Source organism: Chaetodon auriga, chromosome 16, assembly GCF_051107435.1.
Source record: "Chaetodon auriga isolate fChaAug3 chromosome 16, fChaAug3.hap1, whole genome shotgun sequence".
NCBI lineage: Eukaryota > Metazoa > Chordata > Actinopteri > Chaetodontiformes > Chaetodontidae > Chaetodon > Chaetodon auriga.
The window spans coordinates 3,616,529-3,640,592 of record NC_135089.1 but is presented as its reverse complement, the minus strand read 5'-3'; the positions used below and the strand labels follow the sequence as shown (position 1 = coordinate 3,640,592).

The following is a 24,064-nucleotide window of genomic DNA, read 5'->3' as shown; positions in this document are numbered from 1 at the left end:
TTATCAAGTATGGACAGGTGAGTGGACAGTGCAGTGTGTTCGGTATCTGCAACACAAGAGTTACACCTGTTGTGCCTGAGTTGTGTATGCGCCTGCACAGGCAGTTTCAAGCTATGCAAAGACGAGTTGGAGCCTCTTTGTTTGCAGATGTTATGGTAAAATGTTCAAACAGATTAGGAGCACATACAACGACAGGAGCGTGTGTCAGGTTTTCTGCAATGCATCTCTTAACTGGACTGTTTCAGCTTATAGCACCTCAAAGCAGCTGCTGACCATGAAAACAAGCCATAATGTCTTAAGCACAGCAGAAAAAACATCCAGTTTGTAGCACCTGGTTTGATTTGCATGTCTCAGCTGCTGTCAGTTCAGCTGTCCCACTCACTGTGGTGACAGCTGCTGTGGTCCTGACAGGAGGAAGAAGAAACACCTGCTTGTTTGACAGGAGGGAGACATAATGGAGCTCTGTGCAGAACTGTACCACCGCTGGGTCTAAAGGGAGGAATGAAGCTCCACGAGGAAGCAAAATACTAACAAATACATTATTTATGCAGGTATATTGAGATGCAATTTACAACTGAGAGATTTTTCAATCCTGACTGTCAGATTCACACACAGGATTTGGATGTAGGAATGGGAAAAGTAGGAAAGTAGTGCTTGTCCGAAATATGCAAATGAGGGACAGCTGGAACATAAAGGGATTAAACACATGGACTTTAAACAATCATAACAACCAATTCTGGAAATTCACTTTTCAATTTTGAATGTCTTCATCCATACACCAGACACAGCACAGGAGTGTCGAACATGTAAGAAATCCAACATTGCAGCTTGTTAGTTGCGATTCATTCCTTAAAAGAAGAGGAAATGCCGGGTACCGCCACCTGGTGGTTGGTTCTGGAGTAGCAAGCGTGGCTGTCTGATGCTGCTGTGATCTCACAGTTGTCGCTGTGCAGTGGAGGCGTTTTTTTTCCTGTGTGCAACCAACCGCAAGAAATGGTGAGTGAGGAAAACACATACAGCTGTAAATGTAACGGCCTGCCAACTAACCAAACCTTACTTTAGTTTGTCAGTTATTCCTTCCCTAAACATTGAAATGTGTACCGTTGGTAGCCGAACCAAGCTTGTCACGAAAAGCGGTCGTCCAAAAGCTTATGCCTTTGTTTAGCTAACCCTAGCTATGGGGGGTTAGCGTCAACACACTAGCTCACGCCAGCTGGACATTTGATTATTGTGCTCAAATCGACAGCAAGGGTCGCGGAGAAAGGTCCAGACTGAAGACTATATAAAGTAACACTGTTTTGGATAAATGACAGTTCCGTTAACAAACTTTGCTTTTGATCCAACGGTTGGCTAGGCGCGAGGAAGCTAACTAGCTAGCTAAAGTTGTCAGTAGCTACTGTAGCTCGGCGAACGGTAACGTTATAATCTGTCACACAACTAGGATTAAAAACGTGGATGGCATTTCAATGTGGCCGTGTTAACATTAGCCAGGTTCCAACTCAAAGTGTGTTTAATAAGCGGTAGCTGTGGGGTACACAATTTCCATAAGTTATCCAGGAAACTGAAACAAGCTACTCCAGCTAACAGTTGATTGAACGTTTACTTGAACGTGACTAGCCGCAGCTAAGCTAGCTCGTCATGACGCTAGCTGGAAGCTGCCGCACCGTGAACACTTCGGTATACAGGCTGGTGTGACGTTATGGAGAAGCTTCAACTGTTTTTATAGACCTCTTTTAGCTAACCCACCAAACTGCTGCCACCACCAGCTTCACCACCATTACTGCTGCCACACAACTTCACCCTGTAGCGTTATAACCTGATCAAGCTCAGGCAGGTGAAGCAGGTAAATAAGAGGCCGTCTACTGACTAATGTGCTTTAACTTCTGCGTGCAGCACGTCTCATTAGAAACTTTATCTACAACGATAACGGGGACTTGTGTAACCTGACTTAATGCCTCAGAGGTTGAGTTGACTTCATATCTGTCATATTGTTTGTCTGAGTTATCATGAGATATTCAGACTGCATTTAACACGTTTATCAAGGACTTTGCGTCAGGGCTCTGCTTGGACACCCGTCTGTGAGGTGGCTTGGTGGGAAGTATTCTGCAGGCGCTTTATTCCTTGGTGGGGATTCTGGGTTTGGAATAGACAACAGGATGATATTATGTTTAAGGATGTTACCTTTTCTGTTTACGCAAGATGTAGCTGCGGCATGATTTACTAAAGTCTTGTTTTTCTGGCTTTGGAAGAGTCTGATTAAAACATGAATGAGTTGTTTCAGGGTGAAGCAGTGAAGAAAACCGCACTTGCAATGAAGTTTTTCTGATGCAAATATTCTTGAGAGTCATCAGAGTCTCATTTCCACTCTTTCCTCTGTCACTTGATCTCACTTCAGGATGTGTTTCTAATGATCCGACGTCACAAGACGACCATCTTCACAGATGCCAAAGAGTCTACCACAGTCTATGAGCTGAAGCGTATTGTGGAAGGCATTTTAAAGAGGCCACCTGAAGATCAGAGGCTTTATAAGGTAAATACACGAGGGCTGTCAACAAATAGTCTAAATTCAATTATATAATCCTTAAAAAAAAAAGAGAAAATTTATATTCGGTGGTGGAAAAAGTAGCAGCCCTGCGGTTGTTCTGAGCCGCTGCACTGACTGCACTGCATGACAGACAAGAGTCACACAACCAGAGTTTCTGTTACTGTTTATTTCTTAATGAACATGACAGCTGAACGGATGAGTTTGGAGCCATCAGTCAGAAAATTCCACTCTTGGCAAAATTGTACTCCAGTTATTTCCCTTGTGTGACCTGTCTGTAAAGTGTTTCATTAGTGCAGTGATCCATCAGGGGGCTGTGTACATGCAGCTAACAGCTCCGTGGTTTGTTGTTATTATGAGTTCACATTCATTGATGCTGCAACTTAACGTTACAGACACCCCGACAGAGAGCTTGATTCATAACATCCTCTCCTAGCAGAGCGTTAAAAAGCCAAATGCAAAGCTTGGATCATGTTTTATTGCCTCAACAGATTCTTTATCTTAAAACTTAAGTGACGCTGAATGCAGACTTGCCGGCTCAGAGGAAAACATATAATCTTCACAACAGAGAACCTTGTGTGAAACTGACGAGTCCTCATGCTTTTAAACACAATCTCTGAAAAGGCTGATTTTGTGTGTTTCTGTGTAAGAAGAAAAATCAGGACGTAGTGGATGAACAGCTGGTTCTGCACTGCTTTCATCTGTTTCATATTCTTCTTCTTCGCCAGGATGATGTGATGCTTAACGACAGTCAAACTCTCGGAAACTGTGGCTTCACAAATCAAACAGCCCGACCTCAGGCCCCGGCCACGGTGGGATTAGCTTTCCGTCTGAGTGGTGAGTCGTTGACCCCTCATTCACCCTCATTGTAGCCCCTTTTCAAGAGGTGTCACTCATTTTATTTGGAGCTGCTGTTAGCTCAGTCTGAGCTGAGCAGGTTGTTCAGAGCTTCAGATCTGATTTACGCTGTGTTTGTATCTTCCCTCCTCTTTCTCTCGCTCTCTGCTTTCACTCTTGTCACTTTCTCTCAGATGATTCATTCGAGCAGCTGAGGATCGAGTCTTTCTCCACTCCCCCGGAGCTCCCTGACGTCATGAAGCCCCAGGACTCGGGCAGCACAGCCAACGAGCAGGCTGTACAGTGAGGGAGGGACGCACAGGGGGCCGGAGGGAGGATGCACGGGGGGAGGGAGGGGTTGATTTTTGGGAAGCGATGCCTCAGAGGGTGAGTTTTATCTTGCCGACGTCAGATCTTCAGCTGGGCATAAACAATTACAAACGTGGATTCCCCTTGTTGTAAATTTGAGGGCGGGTGCTTCAAAGTGGCTCATTTGTCCTGAAATCAGTGAAAGCATGCTCGATAAATTGATAATTTCACACAAGACCCTTCAGAGATACCTGACGGACTTGTCATGACACTGTCAGTCATCCATGGGATTGGTAAAGGCTGAACATAAAGAATTGTACCTCGTATTTAAATAATTAGTCTTTATTTGGGGTAAGGTTATCGCTGCCTTCCTTGTGTTTTTTATTTTGCTGGCTTACACGTGGGAGTTGATAAGGTGTGACATTTTTAGGCTTTTATGTTTGTGTGTTTCTTTATTAAACTATTACTAGGATTTAACATGTTTTTGGTCTTTGGCTTGGATATGTGTTGCGACAATAGCTAGGAGTTTGTGAATTTCTAAGTTACTATCTGTATTTCAAAAACTTTTGAACAGTATGAATCTGAAATAAAATAGATTCACTCGTTTGCAGTAGAGCTGGCATTAAGGTGAACATTTCTCGGTACTTATCAGAAGTTGTGGTTTTCATACTGAGACTGAATGCAGTCGTCGTGGGTATCTACAACACACGTAACGCTGGCGTGGACCTGGTGTTGAAATCAAATGGCCGACAAGCATAGCAGCAATCAAAGATGAATTAATAGTGATGATTGATCTTTTTTTTTCTTTTTAACCTTACTAACAAAGGCGGGGGACTAACCAGCTTTCCTCTCCAGTGTTCCATTGCAGCCTAAACCTAAACCTGTGTGAAGTGAAACGGGTAGATGGTCATGTGATGAGTTATGAACTGTGCCTGTGATGAGCGAGCTGCACATTTGACTCCTGGAATCACTGCCCATTTAGGTTTAATTCATGCTGCAACTCGTGTTGTATTATACACCATTAAAACCTTAATACGCGCGTCGTTTTCCTCATATTGAAGGTATACTATGCAGGAATTGTCAGTTACTGTTTGGAACATTCAGACTTGACCCCTCCTCCAGCAGAGGTGCGCTGCTCGTACGTACGCCGCAAGCTTCTATTGTAGGAACATTACATTTGCTGTAATGGAACAGCTGATGTTTTAGCCAGCTAACGAAGCTAACCTCCGGCACCTACCTGTCCAACAGAAAACATGCCAGCTCCACGGCGCTCTTCATCCCCATCCTCTTCTTCCAGCAGGTGAAAGTCAACCCCAGACTCACTCTGGCTGCTCGCTGTTTGTTTGCTATGTCTGTGTTTTTTTTTGTAGCTTCCTCTTGGATGTGTCCTGCTTACTGTCTGACACCTGGTTGCTTCCTTATAAAATCCCACCTCATCTGCAAGCTGTTATTGGCTGAGGGCTTCACACCCACCGCCCAACGCCTGCAGCCCAGAAACATCCAGACCACACCAGAATAAGAAAGTACAGGCAGAGGGGAGTCTATACTTTGTTTTTTAGGGAAATCCTGCATAGTATACCTTTCAAAGGTAAAGAAGAAATGAGCTCTCCACATCAAAATGTCAGATAATTAAAGCATAGCACTGGATCTTATGATCTAAAAAACTATAATTAAAAGCATAAATCTTCCATTAGTCACAGCAGCAAAGTATGTCTGACCTGAGGGCGTTGAATGAAATTGTTGACATTATCGCATTTACAATTTGAGGCTGTTAAACAGTGGGACATGATCAAAGTTGCACTTGTAACTGATTTAACATTAAAACAACTGTTTTTCACCCCTGTGCACTGTGCTGTTTTTGTATGCTTTTGTAGTCAATGGTAAGCACATTAACGCACTGATGTACTGTTGTGTGCACTCAGACACAGTTGGACCAGCACAATCAACTGATTTTGCAGCACCTAATATCTGCTTACTAAAGAGTTGTTGTCATATACAGTAACATCAGCCGGTACAAAAAAAGAATATTTTTTGTCAGTCGACTCATTTATTTATAAGGAGCACACACATAAATCAACATTTCTGTATATGTGCCAGTGAGGTGAGCGAAACTGACTGATTAATGGACACGTGTGTCAAAGTTTACAACCACTTTGAGAAGTTGTGCCGATGTTCGTAGACGCCATGACAAAATTTTCCGACAGCCCTTGAAGGCAGCGTACTTAAGCTAGCAGGGCAGCTGTAGCATTTTTGCTAACAACGATAACCGACGACTGCAGTCGGTGCGGCGACGAACGACGTGGTTAACTGCGCTGTCCCAGGAAGAAATAATGACCCCTGGCTAAACTGAGCCTGAGACTCTCCATCCGCGGCACAAATGGACGTCAGGGAGTATGTTTTATCGGCGGGCAGAGCCGTGCTGGACATGGTGGAGCGGGAGTGGCAGCCCCTGTCCTCGGGCGAGCTGGAGCAGCGGCTGGACCAGGCGGTGGAAGAGGTGCTGGAGGCTGAGCTGATAGCAAAACTCAAAAGTCAGCCTCCAGCTGCTCTATATGTTCAGTTACTGCAGAGTCAAGCTAATGTGCAGACCCAAGTTTTACCGACGGCATCCAGCCCCCCAGAGGAAGAAACGCCGGAGCCCCGAGAGCCGCTGGAGACTGTGGACAGTCCAGCCGTGAAGGTAGCACTGCCTCCTGTGACTGTTACTGATCTTTAAATACGTTTAGAAATCTGTCAAATGGGGAAAACAATTTTGCTTGTCTGCAGTGCACATAAACCTTTCTCTCTAACAACGAAATCTAAAGTGAATGTGACATTATAAATTAATAAATAATAATACTAATAAAACATCCTACACAGACAAACAGGCAGCATCCTTCTCCAAGGTTAGAGCTGCATTAAGGTACCCAGTATACACATGGACTAATGCATACATCTGCACGTGCATGTACATACACACATTTCATACACACTTCAGGCCAAATGTCAACATTTTCTGCCTTCGTCCAACGATTTCCAGCTGAACCTTGGTCTGAATATATAATTCAAAGTCTTTGAGATACATTCCTTTCATGTCATTCATTTTTCCTGCTATCAGACCAAAATACCTGTTTATTCTTCTAACTGACTGATGTTGGCTGCATGATTTTCTTTTTTTCCTCTCATCAGCACATCGCAGACCTGCTTCAAAGCTCCAAATCCAGGACTCGGATGGCCGGCCGGGCTCGTTTATCCCTGTCCCACACTGTCCTCCTGTCCCTCACTCTGCTCACGGAGCGCGTCAGCTACCGCTCTGTGTCCCGCCGCTTCCACCTGGAGAAAGGAAACATCCACAGGATCTTCTTTTCTTTCTGCGAGCGTGTCAACATGCTGGAGGAGACGCTAATCAGATGGCCAGTCGGTGGGTTGGTTTCAGTGTTGTGTGTGGGAGATTTGTTGAAATGTAAAAAAAAAAAAGGGGGTTGAAAATGATATTTCCTCTCTGTTCTCCAGGTGCAGAGGCTGCAGAGACCCTTGTCCCACTTTACAGTCCAGAGAAGGAGCAGAAGCAGCAGGGTGTCCCTCGTGTCCTGGGAGTGTTGGGACACACCCGCATCCCAATCCGCCTGCCAATAGGGAAACATGATGTGGAGAGCTCAGTGCCCGAGGTGAAGAGGATGAAGAAGGAGGCCCATCCTGACTCCTGGCTGAACCTTCAGCTCATATGTGACCCTAAGGGCCGGTTCCTACACTGCAAAATCAGTAAAGGATCAGACGTGGACAGAGGCGGTGCCCTGAGAGACAAACTCAAACAGCATCCTGAACTCATGCCCTCCGACTGCTGCCTCGTGGCCAGAGCCGGCCATCCGCTCACTGCTCAGGTTTTGACTCCGTACTCAGGGAGTCTCGGACCAAGAGAGGAGCTCTTCAACAAGACACTGGAGGAGCATTTTCACATCCTGGATCAGGCTGTCGCCAACCTGAGAGCCAGGTTTCAAAGGCTCAGGTATCTGGATATTGGAAACTATGATCGAGCCAGGGCGGTTGTGCTGACTGCCTGTGTGTTGCACAATGTGTTTTTGGACATGGGACAAGTGGTTCGAGGAGATGTTGAGAAAGAGGAAGCCATAACCCGAGAGGAAGAGGGGGAGGTAGACGACGAGGGCGTACGCAGACGTGACGCCATCGCAGACTTGTTGTTTAAAAACTTTGATTCTGGAAGCACATGACATGATGAGGCCTCTGGGAAAACCTGCCCACAGATTTAAATGAACAGTTCTGTAATATAAAGGTTTATTTTACCAGAATATCTACTGTCTGGGTCTGTCTGCACACATAACACTCTCATTACTACTATCAGAAAACAGATACACAGAAAAGAGTCTGGATTTATGAGAACTAAGATCCTTTCAAGGGCCAAAAGAACATGTAACAAAGGACAGAAATGGAAATAAATGTGCAATCAGTCAAGAAATTTTTATGTTTAATTGCTTAAATTTATTTTAAAAGTAGAAACCGGAAGTGAGTATGATATTATCTCTACCTCTACAATCATATGAATATAATCATATTAAAGTCTGCAAAACAGTCTGTTAATACAGTTAATAACAGCGGTGTTACCTGTAATTGCCACAGTAATATTGTGTTCATATTTATATTAATTAAAGTAAAAGTAACTGCTAAAAAAAAATGCAGTTCCCCACTGTGACCACCGGAGGGCAGTAAGCTTCATGAGTCTTACGATATTCAGCCAGGCTTCAGTGTCAAGCTCCAGGCAATACCATATGAATATATCCGGTAAAACTTTCACAATAAAGCAGTAAAAAGCGATAGTATTTCTACCATTCTGTTCGCCACCAAATACGCAAGTGGGGACGGACATAACATTCACAAAGGTAGTATTTAATGCAGAGTTATTTATTGGAATACTTTACGTGTTGACAAAAAAGTGTTTATTCTTAATACCTTAACAGTAAAAGTGTGTGTTGTGTCTATGAATACTGATATTAATAATCCCCAAGAACAATAGTTACTAGTATACACATGTGTTTATTTTTACTGAAAAATGTCAAGTTTAAGTCCAACTGTGACTTCTCCTGACAAATGATCTTAATCATGTCATGATCATTTACGTTAGCTTGTTTATCATTGTTTCACATTTAGGGCCTGTGTAAAAATACTTTTGCAAACGCTGTTGGCATTTGATCAGTAATGGGTACAGTGGTGATCGGATGCCTGTATTTATCTTTTTTATGAGTTATTTTTTGGTTTTCCTACTCTCCAATGTCAGCCAAACATAATTCACTCTTCTATTTTGGTATATAACAATAACATCCATTGGGATATAAACAGGAAATGACAGCTCTGATGAGGCATGTAATCTGCTTGTAGTTCAAACAAGAGCTGTCCGGGCTGTGATATGTCAGTCTGCGTCTCATATGTCTCATATTAACTCGCTCCTCCTGCTGTTCTGCTCAACAGAATTCAGACTGGCCAAACTATTCTTAAAAGTGTAACATTAAAAAAAAGCCAAAATGACCAATGTAAAAACCGTATATAACAAACTCCAACAGTTTTCCTCGTGCAGCATTGTAAAAGTTTTTGGTTAGAGCAAACGACACACACGGAAGTTCAGACCCACGTCACGTCTCCTCAGGCCTACAGTCCATCTTATGACGTCAGCGTGCTGTTTTTCTGAGCCAGGCTGGAGATGGCCTGGGCCAGGTTGTTAATGGCCTCTATCTTCCTCTCCTCCAGGGCTTTCTGCTGGGCCCACATGTTCATCTTCCTCTCTTGCAGCTCCATGTACAGCTGCAGGACGTCCTGCGGAGGCCGGGCAGAGCAGGGAGCAGCTGTCGCAGGAGGTGTAGGGAGGATGGGGGTGAACCTCTTGCTGGCTATGGCTTTTCCCACCCTCGTCCCACTGAGCTTGGCCCTTCGCTGGGCTTCGATCTCCTCCCTGCTCTTACCCAGGACCTCGTGCATGGCCTTGAAGAACTCCCAGTGGACGCTGGCCACCCCGAGCCTCTTGGCCCTCTCACTATTTTTCCTGTATGTGGCCAGCATGTTTCTCCACTTCAGGTCACACTCGTACGCCTTCACGGTGACGTCGGTGACCTCCGACTCCCTCAGTTTGGCATTCACTTTCTCTGCCACCATCTCCCAAAGTTTCTTTTTCTTGCACACCGGCTGGTCAAAAGCCTGATCCATTTCAAGCCGAGTGTTGACGAGGTGCCAAGTAGCCTGCAGTGTCCATATAAACTCTACAGAGGAAAACACAGGTGTCATTGGTTGATATGATATTATCTAGAATAATATGACCTTGCTGAACCTCTTAGTTTTTTTTAAAGTTTGGCAATCTTATTTGAGTGCCTGAGTGAAACACCCTTTTGAGGCCCCAAGTTACCAGGCAAAATATAATTCTCTTTAATACAGCTGACATTGTCTGAGTCGAGGTTTATGACTTTAGTCGGCAGGCAGTGACTTTGCCCTCATCAGGCCCTCCTCGCTTCATGCGATGACTGGATGAGAGCTGTTTAACTAAAGACTGTGTACTAACCTGCTTTGGTTTTATCGGTGTCCACACTGGACACGACCGTTTCCTTCCCTTCCACTTCAGTACTTTGTATCACAATAGTCTCGATTACCTCCATGTTGTTAAACCACTACCATTACAGTAAAAGTCGTTTTTTAGTTTAGATAGCGGACTATTTATCGTGGAATTTAACAACCTCTCAGAGGCACCGATGCATTTTCTCGCATCGAGGAAAACGATGACTATAACAACGTCACTTAGCAAAGCGGGAAGTGTAGTCCGTTTCGGTTGGTACGAATGGGATTTTGCGCTTACAGGCGTACCAACTGAACTACAATCCCTAAACGCTGTGATTTCACAAACGCAAGCTACCTCTTTTCACTGTCACGGGAAATGTAGTTTTTTAAGGAGGATGTGCACTAGGTACAGTGAAAGGCAGCGAAGTTTGAACTACAAATCCCAGCATATATCGAAGCGACCTACCTCTTCACTCCCTGCTCCCTCCCTCGACCGCCCCTGTTTTGTTGTTTGGCTAAAGATGGCGTTAGCGGCTAACACAGGCGATTGCATTTTGTTTTACAAAAAATATTCGGAAAGTGGTAAAAAAAACATTTTTCAAATAGAGCTTTAATTAGTCATTTGTTGTGTAAAAATATGTTACATTGAGCAAATACACGTCCATTACGCAGATTAACGTTTGTTCAGTCGTCTCACGATGTAGGCCTGTTTCTAGGGAGTGGACCGAAGCTGGTGGAACTCCATATCCCGTCAGCGAGTGCGGCGTCAGGTGGTACAACTTTCCTATTTCATGGTATCTGTAGTTTTCTGACCACGCCAGATTGTTATTTTTTTGCGGAAACTTTGAAAACAGCATGAAGAATACATGTTCAGCAGTTGAACAAACAAGCTAACAGCTTGCTAGCTTTAAAGTGAAAGGACATGTTATTTAACTCAGCGTTTCACTGGAAGCGTCCAGTGATGTCCCACACTGTGTGTAATATCTGTCTACACTGAGAGGAGGAAGATTAAGGTAATTGAACTGGTAGCCTGCCAGGCAGAGGCACCATGGCTGCATCACCTGTGCAAGGTGACTGGAAACAGTCTCGAGCTCCCTCCAGAGAGGGGCACCCGTCATCACCAGAGTCTTCTTTGACCTGGTGCCTGGCTCACCTCTCCAAACCCGGATCAGGGGCTGAACATCATGGACACGGCAAGGCTGACTCAGGCAGTAGCAGAGAAATGGACAAGAGGTCCAGAGTTTCTCAGTGGCGAGCCCTGGTTGCCATCCGGACGCAGCACATCAAGGGTGACAAGGCGGGCATTGCCAGATTCAGAACACAAGGTGGTCTCCGGCCCCTGCTGGACCTCCTCAGGCACCCAGACTGCCCCAGGAAAACCCTGGATCTGGCTCTGAGCATCCTGGCAAACTGCTGCACTGAGCCGGAAACACGTATTGAGGTGAGATAAAAGTTATAATAGGGAAGGTATTGAATGTTCAGTTTAATAAACCATCCATTAAAACTGCTCACATTTAAAATGTCCTTCACTGCAGGTCCGAAAGCTTGATGGAATAAAGATTGTAGGTAAGTGGTGATTTACATTTTTATGAGAATTACTTCTTATACTGATGACTTTTTAAACTTGGGTTTTGCTGTAATCTTTATCAGATGTGAAAACGCAGTTAATGGCATTTAATCTTAAAAAAAAAAAAAAAAAAATCTTGGCTGTCTTAGTGGAGATCCTGAAGAGAAATGTGGCCCTGGAGACGGTCCAGAACCGAGCAGCCCGGGCTTTGGGAAACTTGGCCATGGATCAAGAGAGCTCTGCACTCATCCACTCTGCTGGTAAGCCTGAAATGTCACTGGGTCCCACTGCATCATTTTAGCTGACAGTTTTCAGCTTTTCTAAAGAGATGCAGCTTGAGTGCTACTTGAGGGGAAGTTGCAGTGTACTTTTGCAGCAGCAGCAAAATTATTGCAATAATGTTGATGAACTGTTTGAGACAATAATCGCACAAGGACTAATGGACAGGTCTGCTAATATCTGTCCAAACTAAGTATATTTGCGTTGTGGACTGTGGATGACGTCACCCTGGATTAAAAACCACTCTCTTTTTTTACAGGTGGTGTTCCGCTTCTCCTCCTCTGTGTGTCTCTTTCTTCTGGCCCATCATCCCCCACCGCTGCTCCACCCAAAGACACCTGTCCTAAGCTGGAGTGCGCCCAGTCGGCCGCTCGGGCTCTCCTCTACCTCTCCGATACGCCCTCTAATCGGCTGTCCCTGCTTACTCAAGGCACCTTATCTGCCCTCGCCCCTCTCATCGCTCCAGAATATCCCCAAGGGCTGAGGCGGGCGGCACTCAGGACCCTCCACGAGCTGACCCGGGGCTGCGGTGTTGAATGCGCCAGAGAGGTGTCCCGTTCTGGAGTCCTTGCTCAGCTGGGTGTCATGGCGCTGGGGGAGTCTGGGAAACCTTTTGAGGAGCTGGCACTGAAAACCCTGGCCAACATGTGCTCCCAAGGCTGCCTGCGCCCTCTTGTGGGGTCACTGGGGGTGATTCAGAAGTTCACTGAGGAGGTCAAGAGGGACCCGCTGAAGTCTGGAGTCTTCCTCAAGGCGCTCTGCCTGTGCTGCAAGGAGGCGGTCAACCGGGCCAAGGTGAAGGAGAGTGGCGGATTGGAGGTGCTGGTTGGCTTTTTAGCTGCCCATCAGAGTCACCCTCTTTCCAGGCTACCCATCCTGGCCTGTGTAGACTTTGTTTTCGATGAATCTGCAATGGAGCAGTTGCAGGAATTAGGGCTGGGCCCTCTGCTTGTTGCACGACTAGTTGAACTCACCAGAGGCGAGGAACAGTCTGCCGAGAAGATGGATGTGAGCCTCTCCTCCAGCATGTCTCCCACTGAGCTCCTGCCCTCGTCATGCTTTGACTCCTTCGACTTTCCTGCTCCGGAGGGCTGCAAGAAGGAGGAAGCTGGAAGGGAGCAAGGTCTATGTTCATCAAGCTTTTTAAGTCTCAGGTATGGAAAATGAAGAGCACAGGTTTGTAGGATTCTCCTATTTTCTGTTGTTCAACTATGTGCTTTTTGTTTTGTGTTCAGGTCCTGGTTGGTGTCTGAGGGATTGATCTCTTCAGAGGGGGACCTGCTGGATTCCTCTGGTGTTGAAGGGGAATGGGGGAGTCTTCAGATCCCCCCGTCTTCATCCCCTCAAACCTCCTCCCCAAACCCGGACTCCCTCTCTTGTCTTAAAAACCCTTCTCCATTGAACCCTACTGCTTCCTCTACCTCTAAAAAAGCAGCTCAGCCTTCCCCTGTGTCCTCTTCAGCCCAGTCTCCACTGTCATCCTCATGGAGAATCACTGATCCGCCTCCCTCTAGTCCTCAGGCTTCCACTGCACTCGCACCCCAAACCCAGCCCAGTTCCTCCATCATCCCCTCTCCCACTAAAACAACCCAAACACCAGTCTCACCATCAAAGTTCTCATCCCCTCACAAAAGGAGGCAGCGTGCTCACTCAGCAGCTTGTTTGACTAAAGTCACTCTCGATACCCCTCCCTCTGTGCCCCGCCCGATGGCTTACCACCACCCCTACCACCCTGAGCCCTGGACGCCCGAGTCGCCCATCCTGCTGCTGCTGTCACGCTTCTCCCACGCCACCGACCCAAGTGCCGCTCTGGTCACCTCAGGAGTCATGTCCGGCCTGCTTTACTACCTCACCCAGCACCAGGACCCCAGCAGCAGGTGCCTTCGGATGCTTTGCCGGCTGAGCTGCAACCCAAACTGTTTGCAGGCGCTGGTCCGAACCGGCTCGGTCGCGCTGATTCGCCACCATCTCTGCCAGAGAGGTGGAGGATTGGAGGGAGAGGAGAGGCAGACGGACCGAGTGAAAGCCAAAGTTAAACAGCTTGGTAAGAGAAAGATCTCAGTGCAATCAGTGATCTGAAATGTCTCATTTCATACAAGAGCAGTTTATAATTGTGCTCTGACTGTCTCTGCAGGTCTTGCTCTTCTTAATAATCTGCGTGTCCAGTGTGAGTCTGGATTTGGTTCTGGGGTTCTTGCCCATGTCATGCTGTCAGGCTCTGAGTCCGACAAGATGAACTGTGCGCTGTCGCTGCCGTTAATTACCAGGTGAGTAGCAGATCAGTATAAATACGAGTTCATTGATCACGACAATCAGCCTGTGTAATAATGACTTTAATGATGTAAATGTATTTGTGAATACTTTCGTTTACCATGTACTCATTTAATGGTCTTGTTTTTACTGACACCATTCCAAAGATGAGCCTTACAAACTATTTTTTCCCTCCAACAGCAACAAGTCCCTGTTGAAGAAACTTCTTCTGGACAGCGGTGGACTGCTCTTGGCTCTGCAGCCTCTTGGTTACGATGATGATGATGTGGATGAAGACCACCCTGCGGATTGTGGGAGGTTGCTTTCTGACTGGTTTAATTCACCTCATTCAGGCCTGAGTTCTCAGCTCCACTCGCTGTACTTCTCCCTCCTGATTGGATGCCTGTCGACCCTGACGGGTGGCATCAAAATGGAGTTTGACAAAAAACGCGTCAATCCAGTTACAGCACCGTCACAAATGGAGAGAGTTTCACCTCCTCCGTCGAAAAAGCCTCGCATGGCTGACATCTGTCCTTATGGAGTCTCAAACTTTGACCTCCTCTTGCTGCTGGACGACGGGACTCAGGTCCCAGCCAGCAGGGAGGCCGTGGCCGGGGTGGAGGGGACACACGGGGTCGGCTCTGAATACTTTTGGGCTCTGTTGAGGGGTGGGTTTGGAGAAGCTCAGGGTAATGCGGAAGAAGCCATCTGCATTAAGGATGTCAGCACAGGTATGCTGGTACCTGTACTGCATTACCTGCATGGATGTCGCCTCAGCAAGGACACAGAAACGACGAGGGACAGTGATGAAGGAGAGAGGAGAGGACAGTGTCAGATTCTGGACGCATTGGTCCTTGAAGGCCTGGGGATCTGCCAAAACGAGGATCACTCAACGGAAGACTTGGCTTTCCAGAAAACAGCTTTAGGCGAGATGATGATTGGAGCGTGCAGATTTTTGGTGACCGAGCTGCAGAGAGAGCTGGAGGATCTGTGTGTGTCTCTTCTCTTGTCCTGCTCCACCAAGGCTGCGAGTGGAGCTGCATCGGCTCCCACAGAGGACGCCGCCGCAAAGGCTGCGTCTAAAACGGACCGAGAAGGCCTGGAGTCTGCTGAGGAGAACCTGGCTAATCGCACATCTGAGCTAGAACTGACTGGTTTAGAGGCGCAAACAGAAAATTCACCTGCACAGACGAAGAAACCAAACAGTTTCCTACACCAGACAGACAGCAATAAACCCTCTTTCGTTGGAACAGTTCAGAAAAGCAGCAGAGGACTCGCGACTTCAGACCTTAAGACGATCAAAAGTGCCACTCCAGTTTCCAAATCAAGCTGTGCATCACTTGACCCAGAAGAGGTGAAGTTAAGACCAAAGAACTTGATGAAAAGTTCGGCACAGCCTCTGAAATCAGCAGCTCAGGACTCTTCGCCCTCTTCTTCCTCAGAAGCCCCTGCAGGCGGTGGGGCCCTGGCTGCTCTCCTCCCCCAGGTGTACTGGTTTTCCCAGCGGTACAGCTACCCAGCACTGGGTCGGGCCTGCCTGTCTTTGCTGCTGGGCTGCCAGGACTGTCCTCGGCCCTTCCTGTCCTCCTCGGCTGCCGGGGATTGCCTTCGCAGACTTGCCAGGGAGGCCGACTGTTCAGAGACTCTGAAACTGGATCTGCTAAGTTTGGCCACAGCAGCTCTGAGCTGAGCGAGGAGGGAAACACTGCGTTGGAAATATTGGTGGCATGAATCCAGAGGGCACGAGGGTCAACTTTGGAGCTTGTCGATAGCTTCTAGAAATTTTGCCATTGCGTTAATTTGATCAAATGTCTGGAAAGTGCAGAGTGATTACCTGAACACCATGCTGTATGAATTTCTTCAGAACTGACTGTTGATTTATTTTCATAAACTGGAAGCAGAAATATCTATTTAGTTTTGATGGAATCTGATAGAAAGTGTAGCCTGTCCCAGCATGATGTATTATAATTTACTGTTGTTGGATATTTTTTTTTATATTAATACAAAAAAAGTCTTAACAAATGTCCACAATGCATTTGCTAGATGTCGCTTCGCTGGAACTACTGGAATTATAAGGGTTGGTCTTGGAGCCAGACTGTTTATTTTGTACATAGAGATGATATGGATTAGCATATATACAGTGTATAGATCCCAGCTGTCCCGTATTAATTTATGCCACTGAATATATTGTTGGAACATCACTTCGCTTGTGTTTTCTTGTTGTTGATGTGTGGGTGTACAGTGTTGCAGTGCAGCAGTGTGACTCTGTTTTGTGTTTTCAGACAACAGTGGAGCTCTGGAGCTGTCGAATTTGCTTCAGCTGCTCATATATTTGTTAGAAGATCAGTTCGTTGTTGGTTTTGGTCTTTTAATTGGATTTGTTTGACAATAAGAAGACTGCACATGCAGGATTTAAACATTTGCAGCTTTGGCGACCCCTAGAGGTAGCCAATAAACAGACACCATCAGAGATAGCAGCACATTCTGCTCTGACGCTTGAAGCCACGAAGGTTGATTGAAATGAGAATTACTCCGGACTAAACAAAAGAAACGGCACTCGTCGTCGTACGGCACAAAGTGGTTTTATTCCTGTCTGGGTGTCTTCGGCTTGGCCCCTCGGTCAGTACAATTAAGCCGAGTACACTGCTGACTGAGAAGTGTGAGTCATCCTCTCAGTGATGGGAGCTCTCGAAGCCGTCAGGCAGAGGGTTCGTATGAGGGTTGTGGAACAGACTGTGGTTTCCGTCTCCCCAGGGAAATTTCTGCAAGGAGACGTATTAACAAAGTGAAGTCGACACGGGGGGAAACCATTGATGTGCATCCCGTTTCATTTGTTTATCAGCAGAGGGGCGGTTTGTAAACCCTGCTGAAGGAGTGGGGGCGCAGGCAGTTTGAGACTCACCTTGGTGCGGATACGCAGGTGAGGATATGGCACAAATTCTGGCTGCCCGTGTCCGTGCGCCTGCATCTTCATGTAGGCGTTTGCCATGCAGACGCCAACGCCAGGCATAGCCAACACAATGGTCAGGATCTTCCAGGTCCTCACTGTGAAAGCAACCAGTGAAAGGACATGACCGAAGCACGAAGTAGGGTTATGGGGGAATTATCAGCTGTCTTCGGTTAATGTTCAACAAGAAGCTCCAGCCATACATGACTCAGAGGTACAGACGCTCTGAATCTGGAGGCTTTGGTGCATTTTCATTGAAATGGTTGAGAGTTACAGTAAAGACACACTGACCTCCTCCCTCATGGCTCGAATGTGACGCAGCCGCAAGCACTCGACGAGTGGCCAAGGCAGCAGAAGACAGAGACATCTGCAGAGGTGGAGAGGGACAAAAGACTGGCAAACATCTGCAGCATATTTTCATTTTATGCACCAAAAAAACAAAACAAAACAAAATATATATATATGTATATATCAAGAGGGCCTCTATAAGCTTTATGCTGAGCCAAAGCACAACAGAACAACGTTGAAATAATAAATCAACCAAAAACAACCATTTAAACTCATATTCTTCTCATACATGAAGTAGTTTGAGAAGATATCCGTCCTGTGCTCCCCTGCAAACAGCTAATATACCAAAACAGCTTGCAGTTGAGGCTTGGCCTGCTCGAGTTACTGTGTTTGTTAGAGTGGTGCAAACCCTACAGTAACCAAAGAAGAAGAAAATCAGGTAAAAACTTACTGTTCTTCAGGCAAGCAATCTTCAAAATGCTTTGTTATTATTCTCTTATATATTTGGCGAGCCTGTTGCTCATTTAATTTCCCTCTCCTTCCTGCTTGTTTGTCCTTCAGTCTGTCCTGAGCTGAACTCACTGTGTCAGACTCCTCCCCATTTCAATCTGTCGCTGCGCCAAGAAACTTAGTTTATATTTGGTAAAGTGCAACGGCAGGCCGATATGGGACGGAGAGGCGGGGGGAGGAGGGGTGTTGTTGCGTTTGAGGACATTCAGCCTACATTTCGAAGGCTGAAATCAGGGCAGAGGGCTGATTAATCCTCATTAATGACTCATATTAATGGAGGAAGCATCAGGTTTTTGACACTTAGCATGTTAGCTTTCATTTTTCCTGACAGTCGTTCACTGAGAGCAGCTGTGGCTCAGCTGTGTGTCACAGGTGCACAATAATCTGCACTTTATTTCCTTTATGGTGTTGCATTGAGATCAGATGAACACTGACATCCTGTTGTGAAATCTTTAAGACAACTGAGGTTGAGTTCGGTGTGGTTTCCTTCTTCTGTCAAAAATTACTTGCATAAAATAGTTTTCACACATATAATAATATCCAGAAAATTTCCAGAGGTATACGCTGTTTTCATAGGAAATGTTTCTTGTTAGTTCTTTCATCGAAGATGAAAATATGTCATTATAACATAATATATGCCAGTATTTTGGGAAGAATAACGATAAATTGAGCAGATCTGTTCATTTTCTTGCAGCAGCCTGTTCAGTGAACAGGAAAAGCTCGCAAACATGTGCAGAAGACATGAAGTCAGACGAACTTCACAAGGTTGAGGTACGTTATGGTCCAGACCGATTGACGTGTGTCAGCTAATTACAGTCTTTTGATTATTTCATGTTTAGTTTGGGTGACAGTGTTGGCTAGATTTGTTCAGTAATCACAATTCAGAATTGTGACCTTATGATAAAAAATAGCCTGTGAGAGAGGCCATACAGTTAAAAGAAATCCAAAAAGCGTCCTTTTTTTTTAACCTGAGGACAGACTGTCCACCAGATGGGGTAGTGTTTCCATGAGTGTTGCTCTGAGGACACCGTCTTTAAACACTCCTGTCCTGTGCTGAGTTGTATCAGCTCACTTCTGCAGTGGGTTTCTTTCCTCTTGGTCAGACTTTACTGGTTTGTGCTGCTGAAGTGACTCTGTATAAGCCTTAAAGTAAAGGTTGTGCATGATCTACCTGCACGAAAGTTCTTTAATTTGACAGAGCAAAGTCCATTTTACAACTTTAAAATGTCAAATGATATAATATAATAGAAAATGCTGCATTCAAGGTTTGGAAAAAAGCAGGTTTTCATCATCTTTTCATGCTATTCACAAAACGGCCTTGTCTGTGAAGTCTGAATGAGGTATTTTTCTACAGTATCCTCCCATCTGTTGAGTGTTAATTCTTGATTTTCACACTGTTAGTAATGACTTTGTCGTCTCTGTCTGGGCAGCTTCAGGCTGCAGTGCAAACAGCAGCCGGAGCCAGCAGTGATGTCAGCCAGTCATGCGAGCAGCCAGTCTGAACGTCTAGCGCTCGTGTTATTGTGGGCAGAGGTTAAACACCATCTCAGCTTGAAGACTCCGTGCACAGACGCGTCCTGGCAGATACACACATTTGCATGTGGTGCAGGTGTGCTGCTGGAAATGAAAACCTGCAGGCCCTCTGACCGACAAACACGTTAATAAGATTGTTTCCATTGCCTGCATTCACATGCGCAGCCTCCATAAGGTGGAACCCAAGTTTAACATCAATCTGCTCGGTCTCACGGTCTGAAGTCATTCGTGCTCTCCAGGTGATGAATCGGAGTGACTTTTCTTCAAACACCATCAGATCAAAACTGTGAGCTGGTTTATGACCAAATATCTGCAAAACTACCCGCTTCAGTCTCGGCTGCGCTCGATAAAGTGAATCAAATGTTAGCATGCTAACACGCTAAGCTAAGACGGTGAACATGGCAAATATTACACCTTCTGAACATTAGCATGTTAGCATGTCGCTAGCATCCACACTTCTTGTTGTCTTATTTCATTTTAATAGTGAGTTTTTCATTTCTTGTAAGTTAAACTCAAACTGATGACACTTTCTTTTTATAACATCCATCCTCGTAACGTTAACGTGGCTGATAGCTCCCTCCTTAGCTGAGTGTCTCCAGCATTCACCACAGCAGCTTTGTTGTCGGCGTGATGGACAGCCACATCCAGAATGAACCGATTCAACAGGTTTTCTGCCTGAACCTGATTAAGTGCAGCATTTCCATCGGCGGTTGTGGAGTTTACAGACGCACAGCAGCCAGAGGAAACACTGCAGACTCAACAGTGCACAGGGCAGACACGCACAGAATGTAAAGAAGCTAAACTTCCAATCACACGCCATGTGATCATCACAATCACTCATACAAACTGAATGAATATACAGCAGAGGGGATTTAAATGTGGATAAACTGCAAATAAAAACGTTGTGTAAACTGAGCTCAGCCTCCACAACACCCCTTAACACCCACACACCCCAGCCTGTGTGCGTTTCATGCCAAGAGAAAGACAACTGTGGATTGTGTGCGATGCAGTAAGTGTGTGTGATGTTGGACAGAGGTGAAAACAGCCTGTGCCAGCTGTAACAGTCTGTGCCGTCGTTCCCTCGTAAATCTATGTGGCTCTCTGTTTTCTAAGCTGCCGTATTCCTGCGTTCACCTCAGAGCAACTCGCATCGAAGCTGTATATTGACTGAGAACTTTTTTTCTGCTCTCCATGCAGACAATTTCAGGGTGTTCTAGTTTTTAAAATACAAAGCAGGCTGAAAAACCTAAAAACATTTCAATGCTGAGCTCTGCCTTGAACTTAAACTGTGGCTTTAAATGACCAGAAGGATGCTGCTGTCTAATTCTTACTGCAATATGTACTGTACAGAAAATATATATAATGGAAAGTACCTCCAGAGACTGTGCTGCTATGAAAACCAGCAGCACTGGAATGATTGCCTGCAGGCTAACTGTGACTGCAGACACCTGAACAAACCATGAGGAGTCAGAATCCAGCATCTATATTGCCCCAGACTGAGAAAGCAGCAGATTTGGAGTGATGTGAAGGTCAGCGTTAGTGTACAGTGGAAACTTCCATACGCTGTCCGTCACATCAGCGGGTGGAAAGAGAGTTCAGTGTCTTTTGTCTGCAGCCTGGATGTTTACTTACAGTCTGACACAGCTAGAAAGCCAGACACTAAAGTACCGCTGACAAGTTTTATATGAGCTATTTTTTAATTTTGAAGGAGGTGGAAATGCACATTAGCACTGACTGGCAGCGAGTGGCTGTGCATCAATGCTGGCTGTTGGTGGAAGCATGTTTAAAAAGTGTGATCAGTATTTTAATATCAACTACAGATCAGAGTTTTATAGCATCTTCCAGCTCATTGTTTTGATTTTCCTTCTCATAGTTTTACTGTTTCGGTTCAGTCTCGCGGTTCTCTGCGTTGTTTTCGTCTCAACGGGCTGCAAATTTAAGTGATTCTGCACAAGGCTGCTACCGCTATAGGCCACAGCCACAGATATAACATATTTCCCTCCCTTGTCTTCCAGAAAGTATTAAAAACACATAAAAGAGCCATTTGACATCAGCTCTAAACACGCTCTGACCTAACCTGCTCAGCCAGATGCAGGTTCAGCTGCACGAGCGGTGTGCCAGCATCATCGCTCTGTAGGTCTTTGTGCTCTTCCCCTAATGTGTACACGCTACATGGAGCTGAACGCTAATATTAAGCCCCCTGGAGGTGGCCCACAGTGTCTTACAAGCTGGAAGAAGGAGAGCATGAAACCGCTAATAAACACCGCTGTTCCAGGCCCCAGGCTGAGAACGAAAAACCTGTCAGGAAATTCAAGAATAAAGCTATTTTGGAGTTAGTTTCTCAAGAGCGAAGGGGAGTGAAAGTGAGTGCAGATGTTTATTTACCAGAGCAACGCTGCTCATTTCACCGATGGCAGAGTTCAAGTTTGGAGATTCACTTGAGATAATGCAGCTGTACAACCTCCAGATGAACCTGCCCGTTACAGACGTACGCCACGACGAGCTCTTTGCATGGATCTGTGATTATTTGTATTTACACCTCTGACCAAATGGGGCAGCTGTATTTTGAGTTAATTAATAGACCTGGATGTAATGAGGTGCAGGTGTTGCTGCTTTGTTAGAGACACACTCTGTTTGTGTCCGTAGAAGGAAACAATGGACGACGCTGCAGCAGCAACCGGTGAGCTGACTTTAGTCACAGGAAGCAGGTGTCACAACTAAACCTCACAGAACAGCAGATCTGCCTTTTCAGTATAAATAGACCAAAAAGGGTCCAAATAACACTTGAACATGAACTGACAGCTTGGCTCCATGCTAACATTTTACCAATGAGCCTATACTGACATAATTTTCCCAATATTTCTCATAAATCTGAATGAGCATTTAATTCCACTCTGCTCACCTTCCTTCCTGATGCACAATCACAGTCTTATGTTTGCAGATTTGAACAAAAATATTTGGACAGGATTACTCAAAAGATGATTTAATGCTCCCTGATCCTGGCATGTAGCACCATGTTGCTGCAGATTACACTTAAACATGAAAGGAGAGCAAATATCAGCATCCGTTGGAAGTCGCTTTTCTTTTCTGCTGCACAAATTACAGTGGAGAAACACTGACCGTGGCGGTCAGGAGAACCACAATATTAAGTGAGAAAGCCTCCACTGTGACCTGAGAGGCTGCAGTTATGAAAATGTCACATCTTTATTGGGCATGAAGGGCTCTGCTTTATGAAGCTATATGAAGTTATTTCTATGAAATCAGCCAGATTTTGTTCTCCTCTTTCTTCCTTTAAGGACACATAAGGTCAGCGCTCGAACACACACAGAATGTAATTTGTATGTATATGTTGGGGCACACAGTGTTTCTAATATGACAGACCGCAGTGAAACTGCCATCCAGATGTGTCTCCGCAGACACTGCCCTCCCTGTTCTCACACTGTTCTCTGGGTAAATGAGCCAATGCGGTCTGCACCACCTCTGACAACAATCAGCTCCTTTTTCAGACGCTTTGACATCTCGTCCTGAAAAATCGACACCGTCCTTACGGACCTGATTGTTTTTCTTAATAGGGGCCTCTCAAATGCAGACAGATAAATGTTTAGAGGTGAATCGTGGGTGAGGGAGTCGTGAGTCAGACGTGGTTTATGTTATTGTCTTATGCTCAGTACCACCAGGGAAGACGATGTGGTGGTCTGCACATGTGACTTCAGTTTTCCTCAGGTGGCAGAAAAACAACTGGCTTCTTTCAAAGCGTAGCCATCATATGCAGTTAAGTCATAAAGAAACTTAAACATAAGTTAAAAAATGGCTGTTAGACAAGGGACCTCCCACACTATAGGATGTGAGGATGGAGCTCGGTGATGGCACCACCATGGGCGAATGCTTCTCGTACACACTTTCAGCAGACTGTAGTTACACACTGTGTTCCCCTAAAGAGCCGGATGACAGCTGACGGCCTGTTTTAGCTGAGATTACAACGTGCTTCTGTAGAAAACCATGGAAAGTCCATGAAAATTAGGTTTTAATTGAGGTGGCAGCCTTGTCTGCTCTTTCCACAGGTGTATGGTGTGTGTGTGTGTGTGTGTGTGTGTGTGTATTGTTTCATGTTTTTCACTAAACTGCAACCCCCCCAACACACACACACACACACACACACACACACACACACACACACACACACACAAACACAAAAAACATGTAATGTTTACTTTGCAATTTCACCAGGATATTTACGCCACTTAAACACGTGTTTGCTTGCTCTCATTATTTTCCCCTTCTTGTTTTAGGAGCCGTGATGTTTACTTTATTAACAAAACCAGAGAAAAACAGGTCTGCTGTTACCAGCCTTTGACGTCTGTTTGGAGGGGGCAGTTCTCCTAATATAATTTTTATTTTCACATTAATTTGCACAAGGTTATTATTGGGTGAGGACAGTGTATTTGTGTTATGAGTGTGCCTGTGAGGAAGT

The 24,064-nt window shown here is 45.6% G+C and overlaps 5 protein-coding genes across 5 annotated transcripts; 3 read left to right on the top strand and 2 right to left on the bottom strand.

The window, feature by feature from the left end:
• The first annotated feature begins 903 nt into the window (after positions 1-903).
• On the top strand, positions 904-5,525 carry elob (elongin B). The gene is made up of 4 exons (XM_076753347.1): positions 904-996; positions 2,396-2,530; positions 3,271-3,379; positions 3,574-5,525. The coding sequence occupies exons 1-4, from the start codon at positions 994-996 to the stop codon at positions 3,684-3,686; spliced, it is 360 nt and encodes a 119-aa protein (XP_076609462.1). The 5' UTR covers positions 904-993; the 3' UTR covers positions 3,687-5,525.
• A 354-nt stretch (positions 5,526-5,879) lies between these two features.
• Positions 5,880-8,190, top strand: LOC143334267 (putative nuclease HARBI1). The gene is made up of 3 exons (XM_076752969.1): positions 5,880-6,368; positions 6,857-7,088; positions 7,181-8,190. Exons 1-3 carry the CDS (start codon positions 6,066-6,068, stop codon positions 7,894-7,896), a joined length of 1,251 nt encoding a protein of 416 aa, XP_076609084.1. The 5' UTR covers positions 5,880-6,065; the 3' UTR covers positions 7,897-8,190.
• A 289-nt stretch (positions 8,191-8,479) lies between these two features.
• On the bottom strand, positions 8,480-10,446 carry LOC143334268 (uncharacterized). The gene is made up of 2 exons (XM_076752970.1): positions 10,227-10,446; positions 8,480-9,930 (listed from the first exon to the last, which is right to left on the bottom strand). Exons 1-2 carry the CDS (start codon positions 10,318-10,320, stop codon positions 9,338-9,340), a joined length of 687 nt encoding a protein of 228 aa, XP_076609085.1. The 5' UTR covers positions 10,321-10,446; the 3' UTR covers positions 8,480-9,337.
• A 268-nt stretch (positions 10,447-10,714) lies between these two features.
• Positions 10,715-16,515, top strand: armc5 (armadillo repeat containing 5). Its single transcript, XM_076752968.1, has 7 exons — positions 10,715-11,660; positions 11,755-11,785; positions 11,936-12,046; positions 12,325-13,219; positions 13,301-14,109; positions 14,200-14,332; positions 14,517-16,515. Exons 1-7 carry the CDS (start codon positions 11,268-11,270, stop codon positions 16,003-16,005), a joined length of 3,861 nt encoding a protein of 1,286 aa, XP_076609083.1. The 5' UTR covers positions 10,715-11,267; the 3' UTR covers positions 16,006-16,515.
• Positions 16,516-16,882: 367 nt separating this feature from the next.
• cox6a2 (cytochrome c oxidase subunit 6A2) lies at positions 16,883-18,155 on the bottom strand. The gene is made up of 4 exons (XM_076753094.1): positions 18,002-18,155; positions 17,554-17,629; positions 17,218-17,360; positions 16,883-17,077 (listed from the first exon to the last, which is right to left on the bottom strand). Exons 2-4 carry the CDS (start codon positions 17,627-17,629, stop codon positions 16,988-16,990), a joined length of 309 nt encoding a protein of 102 aa, XP_076609209.1. The 5' UTR covers positions 18,002-18,155; the 3' UTR covers positions 16,883-16,987.
• Between the last annotated feature and the right edge of the window lie 5,909 nt (positions 18,156-24,064).